Genomic DNA, 10,856 nt, shown 5'->3' on the forward strand with positions numbered 1-10,856 from the left:
TATGTACATTTTACAACAGCAAGGCAACACACATGAGCATGGTAATACATAAATTATATTAGATGAAATAAAACTGAAAAACAGCAATTATAATTATTAGAATGTCATATTAGTATTCAAATAAGATACATGCATTTTCTGTGTGTGAAAATGGGAATGAGATATATATCTCCCTTATTAAAAAGTTTCTGTGCTTTGCTTGAGGCTTTCTCTGCAAGTTAGCCTGGCGGCGCTTCGACAACATGAGGGATGAAATCATCAGTCCATTTTAATGAAATACGGTCAAATTAGATTGTACGCCATATCAACTGTATTAAGGTTGTATACGGTGCCATTGCTGAACTGGAAGACAAAGCAATTGAAGTGTAATGAGTCTGAAGTCAGGAGAGTGGCCTCAGTGTGGCTGCCTGCACGGCTGGATGGACACTGTCAGTAGCGTGGAGGCACTTCAGCTGATGTTCTGTCCCTAACCTTCCCATTGACATTCAAGTTTTGCAAGATTTGAGTAAATCCTAAAATCATCAATAACGGTTCAATCCACAAGCCGCGCCTCGGAGAAGGAGAACGGTTACATTGTTCCACATGTGCAAAGTGAATAGTCTCTCATGGCCACAGAGAATATTCAGTGCTGATTGGCCAGTGGGGCGTCTTATATTATGTTCAGATATCCCACGGCTCTGACGTAGTGGCCTCATGACATTTTCTAAACGTGCTCTTTTGGCCGAGAAGGCAAACGGTGCCAGCTGTTATCCAGCTGTGTAGTATCGTACTTGACATTTGATATCTTGGGAAATACGGTTGTACACTTTCTAGCCAAGATGAAAAGGAGAAGAAGATGAGAAGATATACATCTGTGCGGTAGGAGAGCGGCGTCAAGCTTCTCAATTTACTCTCTGCATGAATGCAAAGCGTATTTCCCAAAATCTAGAACTATTTCTTGAAATTGTTAATCATTGTCAAGATGCCGTGGTATTATTAAAGTGGTTATATAAAAAAAATAACACATTGCAGAAGCAAACCTGTGGTTCGTAAGCCTCCGAACCACACGTTGCACTTCAACAGTTGAGCTGCTAATCAGCGGATTACCTCCGATGCAATAATCTGAGTGAGCGACTACGCCTGCGATGTTAGCCGACCGCTACCATGCCGAAGGTTCAGTTGTGGCTTCGCCCCTGTCGTTGAACACGCAGGAGCGTGACCGTCTGCGAAACATGGTGGCCCCCGGGCCTTTCTTCCTTGTGAGACGCAGATAAATGTCAGAGTGGAGGAACCTGGGGTAGGAGTCTTTTTTCATCAGGCTGTAGACTTTCATCTGGGCCGCTTCGAAACAGCTCTTTGTGGGCTGTGCTATGGCCTTCTGAATAGATGTCTTGGTGTTGTAGTCAATGTTGATCTAAGTACAAAAGAAATGGAATACATATATGAAATCTATACAGAAAGAATACTATATTTAACAATGCACACTTATAGGTCTAAATGAATGGTTTTCGGGTATTGTGTATATGACAGAACATGGGATACATAAAGGCATACACTGTATATAAGAAGCTGACACAGTCATAGTGATGTCACCCATTGGTTTTTGGGCTGTGCTTTTGAAACCTTGAGTCAGCCTTTTTAGGCTATCTATATTGTTTTTTTGCAACCAGTGAAGTGAAGTAACCATATTTGGACTGGACCCCCCTCCCCCCTCCCCCCCGGTGGCCAATCGAGAGAACGCAAGTTTAAGGCTCTTTCACATAGGCTTCACTTTGCAGAAAACCGGAGGTTGCGGCCTGCATAAACGGCCTGCTTGATGGTGAGAAAACATGTGATGGTGACAAGAACAAACGGGGAATCCCCAAGAGCATGTAAAGAAGAGCCACTTGACACGGTGGTGTAAATCAACATTTGCATGTTTTACAGTACAGTTCACCCATTCCCAAGCGTCAAGATGCTTTTGAATGCTTGTTCTCTTAAGACTTCAGTTCTCCCCGAACCATTTAAGAGGATCTTTTTTTTCCATGAGGGCACACACACACACACACACACACACACACACACACACACACACACACACACACACACACACACACACACACACACACACACACACACATCTACTTGACATTCTAAGGATTTGATCAATTTTTTCTAATCATGTGAGCCAAAGCTACATTTTCTGTTATTAATGAGCCTGCTCTTTTTGGTGATGGATACGACTGAGACTTGATAAGGACAGATGATCTGTTTGGTTGGCATGGAGCTAATATGAGTTTAAAGCTCACACAGGGAATCATTGACACACACCCTGGATATCATCACAGATATGAATGTGAATAATCTGGTGCCTGCTTTTGTGATTGAGTTGTTGGTATTAAAACCCTGGCTAGGACAATGTTAGTTATGGGAGTTATTGGCTGTGAATTGTCTTAAAGCAAGGAGTTTCTCTTTAAAAGACTAACGGTAGTGAAGCATCTCACACAGCGATACAAATAATCACCACGAACACAGCTCTCAAAATATTCATGTGTATCAAACTGCAACTCTCCGTCCATCAATTTTGAACATACATTTACATTTAAATCTCTCTGCAAATCACTCAAGCTGGTACACACTTTCATATTAGTGCAGCGTGTTCCATTTGAACACAGACATTCATCTGAGACAGAAAGTGTGTGGGTGATGCTCTCTCCACCTCTGCAGAGGAACGTCAAAACCTCAAACCAGACACCGAACTCTCAACGGTCAGATCTGCTACAAGCCACGAAAACGTGTCAGATGGGGGTCGCATTTTCCTTGCAAGGCAATGGAAACCTTTTAATCTGAAACTGTCTCGCAACAGAAATAACCCAGCCTGCTTTGCAGTGGCGCATGCAGTAGATGCATGACCTCAGCGGGCTGTTGCTCCTAACCATTGTTTAGAAAGGTCGACCTGCTGCAGGCTCATGACTATGCAGTGCTTAAGAATCCGTCCACTCTTCCTTTTATACAATTACAGACTTTTTCATATAACCACTGTGTAGCCTATCATACAGCATTATATCCGTGCAATTAATGCTAAATAAACACGCCGTGCCATACCTCTTTAGGGGCGTCTGAATCAATAAAAATCGTATAAATATATTTGGCTTTGGACAGCAGCTTTGTGTCGGAATCAATGGTCTTGAATTCTTCACAGGCCAACCAGAATTCAATGTTTTCCTCGCTGAACTCTGTTCTGAGGAACTGAGAGAAGCTTTCCACCCCGTCTGATGAAGAGAAACAGAGACAAAGACACACTGTTGGTTACTAGAGTGACACAATACAAAGATGAACTGCAGCTCCAAACAGAATCACTGTCTGAGCCTGTTGGTTCACATTTGATTGTGTCTGGATGCATCGAGGAGGACTCTGCGTAACTTCTCCTTAACGGCACCACTGTGCAAATAATTACAATAATTAATAACTTAAATACACTTATTATAATAGTATTCTCTTCATAAAACAGTGACTATATAAACCACTACAAAATGAGCACATGCAGCTGTTGTGATGTGACACTGAAGTGCAACGTTGGTGCTTATGAGGAAGTTGCACAGTTTCTGTATTACAATCTCTGTTAAAAACATTAAAAGATGTAGTGAAACTCTCACTGCTTCCTCCATTAACTATGTATCGCCTTTAGCACTTCTCAACAGTTTACAGTTCAAATGGAGCAAATAGTTTGACAGCAAAATAAACTGTTTTGGACGGCGATTCGCCCGAACGTTCTTGAGAAGTTTTGGGCATTAATCTGACCTGAGTGCTTCAGCAATTCTTCAAAAGAGTCGCTCCATTGCAAAGCTGCTTCTGGTGAGATGCTGCAAAACAAAATGAAAAATATGAGTTAAGGTCAGCTTTTCCCTAACGATGCTACAAGACATGTTTTGGATTCTCATGACACGTCTAGTTTCTATTATTGTGCAATGAGTCATGGAGGGTGCTGGAAAGGTAAGACATGAAGAATACTTGTCACTTTGCACGTACTCTATATGAAATAAATAGATTTTGTCTCACTTGGTGGGTGCCGTATTTGTCTTTTTATTGGGACTGACGTTTTCATGAGAGCCTGACTTGGTGAGAAAAAGGCTTAGTCGGCTCTTCCTCTCCTTGTCTTTCTGTCTGCCAACAGAGTAGAAAATACATCTAGTTTCACAAACTGTCTGTACGTGCAACTGTGGCATTGTTCCCCAAATCAGCAACTTATAAGAGAATTACGCTTCATAGACACATTTCTAAAGTGGCTTTCAAGACAAGCTATAAATTACCTAACATCTTTATGGGACAAAACAAATTGAAAGACAAAAAGGAAGCAGAGACTCATCGTGAAGGACAGCTTTTAAAAGTTGAAAAGCCTTACGTCATGTCAGCTCTAGAGTCTTTCAAATGAATTCTATAGAAACATCACATAGCTGGTATACACCAATAAAGCTGTTATACACTAATAAATTGCTTTTTAGTGAAATACAACTTTCATACAGAAAGAAACTCTTGCTTAATCTCTTCTTGTGATAAAAAATTGCCTTATTCCCTCATTTCTGACATTAACTGCAACATTTACAAAAGTACACAATGAAATGACACAGGTTATACATTTAAAAACAGGTTTCACACACCAACCTGCTAGTATCGTCCTTCATCTTTGGTGCCTGAAAGTCTTCTGCACCAAGCATTTTGAAATACGCTTCCTCCTTTGGGGCCATGTAGTTGAATTGAGGAAATAGAAAAAGAAGTGACTCCATGATGGTTTGTCTGTATCTGGTGTACGAACCGGCAGGCCACAAATAGCTTCTTTTTTTTTAACCCATCACTCGATGAACCACCTCGGCTTTTATAAACCCTGCTCGCTTTTCATTTGATTTCCCATACCTTCTCTCTCTACTTCCTGTAATGGTGTAACCGCTTTTTGCAAACAGCTCCATCAGTGATACAGAAAACCCCCTGGGTTCAACATCCTGTCAACTGTTTACTAAGAAATGTGAAAACGACAGCTGGCTGTGCTCATTCATGATGTCTTTTATTGGTTTGTATTGGTTTGTTTGTTCTTGCTTGAGGTTATATCTCACAATTGTGCAATAGTAAATTCTACTAACGCCATTCTGACCTAATAACGCAGGTAACATAAAACCAACTTGTGTTGTCAGATTTTTTGTAGATTTAGTTTATTCTCTATTATTGCAGCTGTTGTTGAATATATTCTTCAAGAGTGAGATGTTGGGCATTATAATATATTTGTTCTCCTATTCTATGATTCCACTTGCAGAAACAGCAAGCACAGCCACTGCAGAGATGGAAAGAATGAAATGTAATGAATAATAAAATGTGTCTGCACATATGCTGGACTCATCTCTTCCCAGTACATTCCAAGCCTTAATGGAGAAAGACACACTCACACTGGACCGCAACAGGGAATAGGTATGTTCTGGGGCAGATGGAGACGAATGTGTTGTCTTTGTTAGAGAGAGACTGAAACTGTTTTAAAAGATAACATGTTAGACGGCCACGACAATGTTTCTTTACTTCTGACACCAAAAAAATAAAGTGCTGAAGAAAAAACAGCAGCTCTACCACAAGGAAGCAGCGATAGTTTGTCTTCACTTAACGTCCCACTCAACTCAAAGATGTGTGTTTTCCATCTTGTTACATCACTTGTATGTTTGACCTTCACTGTGCAGAAAGATGTCTGTGTTTGACACCAGAATGCTGTTTTCTCAATGCTCATCTTTAAATCTGAGTTTAATGTGTTATTATGACTTACACAAGTGTAACGCAGAAAATCAAAGCCTAAAGTGCACATTTAGGATCATGGTAGGCTACCATAAATCAGCATTTTATTGCTGTATGTGGTGTACTTGTGGACCAAAACACCCATATCAGCCTAAAGACACCATAAGATGGAGAAAACATCCATCCCAAATTGTCAACATAAAAGAACTAACGTGAGGCTAAAAACAAACTACACCACGATTGCATGACTTCAATGTCATCACCGTTAGCTTCCAACTTATAATTGATTTAACGTGTTTACCTATAAAGCATTTCCCCTAGTGTGACCTGATCTTGATAAATCTGTGAATTGAAAAGTTTGAGTTAAGATAGTTCGGAAGAGCACAAAACTCAACGAGGCTGTAAAGGTGCACTAGTGATCAGATGATTCGCCGTGTTTAGCATGATACCATTATGTCCCAGGCAATCAAACCTCAAAATTCTCCAGTTGGTTATATGATATAGTATTTTATGTTGTGAAAAAAAACTTAAACATGCTAGATTACTAGCTACATCTGTAGCTAGGTTGCTAGTTACAGCTATAGCTAGGTTTCTAGTTACAGCTGTAGCTAGGTTGCTAGTTACAGCTGTAGCTAAGTTTCTAGTTTAAGCTGTAGCTAGGTTGCTAGTTACAGCTATAGCTAGGTTTCTAGTTACAGCTGTAGCTAGGTTGCTAGTTAAAGCTGTAGCTAGGTTGCTAGTTACAGCTATAGCTAGGTTTCTAGTTACAGCTATAGCTAGGTTTATAGTTACAGCTGTAGCTTGGTTGCTAGTTAAAGCTGTAGCTAGGTTGCTAGTTACAGCTATAGCTAGGTTTCTAGTTACAGCTGTAGCTAGGTTGCTAGTTACAGCTATAGCTAGGTTTCTAGTTACAGCTATAGCTAGGTTGCGAGTTACAGTTGTAGCTTGGTTGCTAGTTACAGCTAGTATCATTATCTTACTTATTTTTACACCTGTGTAACTGCAGGCTGAAGCAAAAGCTAAAAACAACACACATTGATTAAACAAGACACATTATGTACTGCAACGGTATGTGTACAGCGACAACCCAGTGAGCCGATAAACTGAAGCTGCAGAATCCTTTTCCCTTCAGGTAAACAGTGCACTGCTGAATCACTGAATCCAAATTAAATAGCAGTCATTAGCTTCGCCGTATGTATTTGCCTCTTGTCAACATAGCAGATGAGAGAACCAACAAAATCAATACACACACAGAGCCAAGGAGGTTCTCCCGCCAGCTGGGACAAAAGATTAGGATTCTGCTGTTTGATCATTTTGAAATAATATTCCCATTTATGGTTTTAATTATTTATCTACCAACACCAAGTCTTCTGTTTGGTTCTCCATGCAATGTGATTACACATTGTTCGTAAAGACGGAAGGAAAAACTGAGTCTGTGCTTCTGCATTTATTGCCAGAGAAGAGGTTTGTCTAAAAGCAATTTAGCTCGGGGATAAACAGTTTGTCTGAAGTGTCACTGAACTAAGCATTAAATATTGTATAAACACAACAGTTGCACTAATAGGAAATCACATGATCTATTGGTTAACTGAACACGTGTACCCGGCATTGCAGACTGCCCTTATTCTCTTCCTGTATTATTGCATCACTAAACACAATTGTACATCTGTAGGTGTAGTGATAATATGCAAATATATATTTACAATTGTGTTTTGGATGTTGCTTGGTGAAAGGGGAAGTGATGGAGTTGAAACTGCTGACACTGGTGAAGGGGGAGGTGGGTGTTGTTTCTTCCTGTCTGAAAACATATGTTCACATAAGTCTAGTCTGTCTGGCATGTTCTGGAGACACATAAAACTCACACAGAAAGATATATAGAAAATCACAACAGACTCCACTGAACCAGCAAGATACTCACAAACACCCAAATAACACAAACAAACCTTCAACCAACATAGAAACAAAGTTATGGTTTGCAATTTCTTCCAAATGTATATCATTTGCAATATTCCATTTGCGTTCATGCATTCAAAAGGAAAATAAACAATATGCCTCACTGGGATCGCTTTCATCTCATATTGGAACACTGCATATGTGATCAAGAGAACGGCTGTGCCGAGTAGAGCGGCTGGGCATCGATAAGGCCTTGAACCTGCTCGAGAGCGTACAATATGTCAAACTAGGAAGGGCAGATGAATAACTTCTTCTATTTCTGTTCATCATTTGCCACATTAGAGAGAGTTAGAGAGTTTTGTGCTTCTATCCCATGTGTTATATCAAAATGGTGTTATCCACTCATTCATTCGTGGAATGATTGCAAAAAAAAGATCGTAGGAAATAAAAATTCATCATTCACTCATGCATGATTTTAGATTCTTCTGCAATTATGGGCAGAATTGTGGTGTCATGGATCATGTTGGCTGGGTTCTTGTTCGGGTATTAGGATGAATTTGATCTAGAGGTGTGGTTTAGGGACCGCAACCCACTAAAAATTAAATTAGAGATTAGATATTCCTTTATTGGTCCCGCAGTGGGAGGATAACAGCAGCAAACAGGGTGCACACAAGAGACATCGTAAAAAATCTAAACAAGTAATATGAATAATAAATGGTAAAAAACATTAATATCTACGATACTGAAATATATATATATATATATACACACACACACACACACACACACACACACACACACACACACACACATAAGTATGGTTTGAATGCAGGACCTTTGCTTGTTACTGTATAGTAACAGAGTATTTTGACACTATGGCTATAATTATAATTCCACTACTTTATGGCCCCCATATACATCTGCATACTGACTCCATAAATTGGCCTCGATTAGAGTGAAAATAAAACATTTAAATAAAACTCTATTGTGAATTCTCTCCCACACCTAAGATGTATTTCAATATTGATTAGGTGTACAAGTGAAACCCACGTTACCTACTATGATCATGGTTGCTGCCCGTGTGTTGCAGAAGAACAACATTTGCCCACCTCTCAATAATGATTTCTCTGGGTGGTTGGGTTGCTTGTGCATTGAATGCAAAACGAAAAGTAACATATTATATGTAACATCATGGGCAATATTGGGCTCATCTTGTCTCAAACAGGAGCTTATGATTTCACATGTGGACCCCAGGAAGCTCTCCTTTGCTCATTTCACAACCCAAATTATAATAATAATAGCCTGTATTTATATAGCAATTTTCTTAACATGGTCGAAAAACAGCAGATAAAAGATAAAAACAGTGAAAAAATAAACGACAAACAACAGTTGCATCATTAAAACAGAAAGATGATAGAATAATGTTAAAATACATAAAATGGTCAGGGAGGGATGATGAAGCCTAACAACATATCAAATATTCATAAATGCTTTGCCATAAAAAAAAAATATGCACGGTATGTAGTCTGTCTGATTTCAAGAGGAATAGTTGTCTCCAGTCTGAAAGTTCTGACAGCAAAGACCCGCTCAGCTTTGGTCACAAGCTGACATTGAGGAACAGCAGAGATCCATCGATATAAGGGAACATTCAGCCACACGAATCTTGCATAATTTAGCATAATAAATGACACATTTGGCACATTAATGTAGCAGCAAACAAGATGTAAGGCTCTCCCAATGTGTGTTGTGACCAGAGCTTGCTTTGTTGACATAGCCGGGCCGGCTGCGAGTGACTATTAGTGCATGTGAGCGTGCCCCAAGATGTTTGAAATGTTGTCAGTCTTCTCCGTAGTCTGCCGGGGGAGCAGCATTGGAGCCGGAGACATCAGCAGACTTAATAAACTGGTTAAGGAGGCCGGCTCCGTCATTGGCTGCAAACTGGACAGTCTGGAGGAGGTGGTGGAGAGGAGGTCACTGAAGAAATGATTATCCGTATTGGATAACCCGGACCGGCCTCTACACCTTCTGCAGAGACAGCGAAGCACTTTTTCAAAAGACTCCTCCAGCTCTCGGCTGTCACAAAGAAAGATACAGCTCATTCCTGCAGTAAGACAAATCAATCACTCAACTATAACTCCGTTATTGTTCGTTTAGATGCATCTTTGTGCTATTGTTTTGTTTGCTTTATTAGTTAATTAAATGTAATATTATTATATAATTATGTTGTATATATTATGCATTTTCTTGTTTACCTACCAAGTGCTGCGGTTGTGAATACATTAAAAAAGCATCTATCTATCTATCTATCTATCTATCTATCTATCTATCTATCTATCTATCTATCTATCTATCTATCTATCTATCTATCTATCTATCTATCTATCTATCTATCTATCCATCCATCCATCCATCCATCCATCTATCTATTTATCTATTTAACTAGATAATCAAATCAATGTTCTTCCAGTAGAAAGATCAAAAAAGTACTGAGAATGAGAGTGATGCAGAGCAGCGGTCACATCCAGATAGAACAAATGCCAAAGCAATCGCATCAAAATATAATATTATAACCTGTGCTACCTTTATGTTATTACTATTATATTAATTCAAGTCATGGTATCTTTCTCTAATCTGACCAGAATCATATTTTTCATCATCATAAGTGTGATTGGAATCCTCCAAAAACTGATAGAAGGTTTTATTTTCACAGAAATAAGCCCGACCTGACCAAAAGGACATGATTAATAAATAAATAATGAACGCATTAGTTGGATCCTTATCTACTCAGTTAAATGAATATGTAGTCTGCTGGCTCGGGAGTTTGAGTCTGCACACTGTGTGTGTAAAAATGGCTTTCACAGCTTTGCGATCAGGCATGGGATCTCCCTCATCGCACTTTACAAGAATGTTGAGAGCTTCCAGGAAATGAGCCCTTTTAGCTGTTGTGTCTGAGAAACAGACAGCAGACATTGCTGCACACCGGTGACATCATTTCCCTGTGAGTGAGTCACGCAGGTGCTCCATCCACAGATGAACGGTGCCACTTTTCAGTGCAAATTGTCAGCTCACAGGATGAAGTGAACGGGGAATGTACATGCAGGCACCAAAACGGTTGCCCTGGTCTAATGTGAAATGACTGTGATGTGGGAAATGACTCACCACTGAGTATGTGTGGATTCTCTTGTGCTGAAGCAACAACATCCGAGTCAAGAACCTACACTGTAGACAGCAGATAA

At 39.7% G+C, this 10,856-nt stretch overlaps 1 protein-coding gene across 1 annotated transcript; it reads right to left on the reverse strand.

Moving 5' to 3' along the window:
• On the reverse strand, window positions 1–4,742 carry rgs18 (regulator of G protein signaling 18). The gene is made up of 5 exons (XM_068568803.1): window positions 4,621–4,742; window positions 4,018–4,122; window positions 3,760–3,821; window positions 3,064–3,230; window positions 1–1,393 (listed from the first exon to the last, which is right to left on the reverse strand). The coding sequence occupies exons 1-5, from the start codon at window positions 4,740–4,742 to the stop codon at window positions 1,139–1,141; spliced, it is 711 nt and encodes a 236-aa protein (XP_068424904.1). The 3' UTR covers window positions 1–1,138.
• Window positions 4,743–10,856: the final 6,114 nt, after the last annotated feature.

This window comes from Clinocottus analis, unplaced genomic scaffold, assembly GCF_023055335.1.
Source record: "Clinocottus analis isolate CAN_PGR_092001 unplaced genomic scaffold, fCliAna1.0.p SCAF_11, whole genome shotgun sequence".
NCBI lineage: Eukaryota > Metazoa > Chordata > Actinopteri > Perciformes > Cottidae > Clinocottus > Clinocottus analis.

Coding starts and splice junctions, on each gene's coding strand:
- rgs18 (XM_068568803.1), bottom strand. CDS start 4,742: ATGGAGTCACTTCTTTTTCTATTTCCTCAATTCAACTACATGGCCCCA. Junction 4,123..4,620: donor ATGAAGGACGATACTAGCAG/GTTGGTGTGTGA, acceptor CTCTGTTGGCAG/ACAGAAAGACAAGGAGAGGA. Junction 3,231..3,759: donor AGAATTGCTGAAGCACTCAG/GTCAGATTAATG, acceptor TCTCTTCATCAG/ACGGGGTGGAAAGCTTCTCT.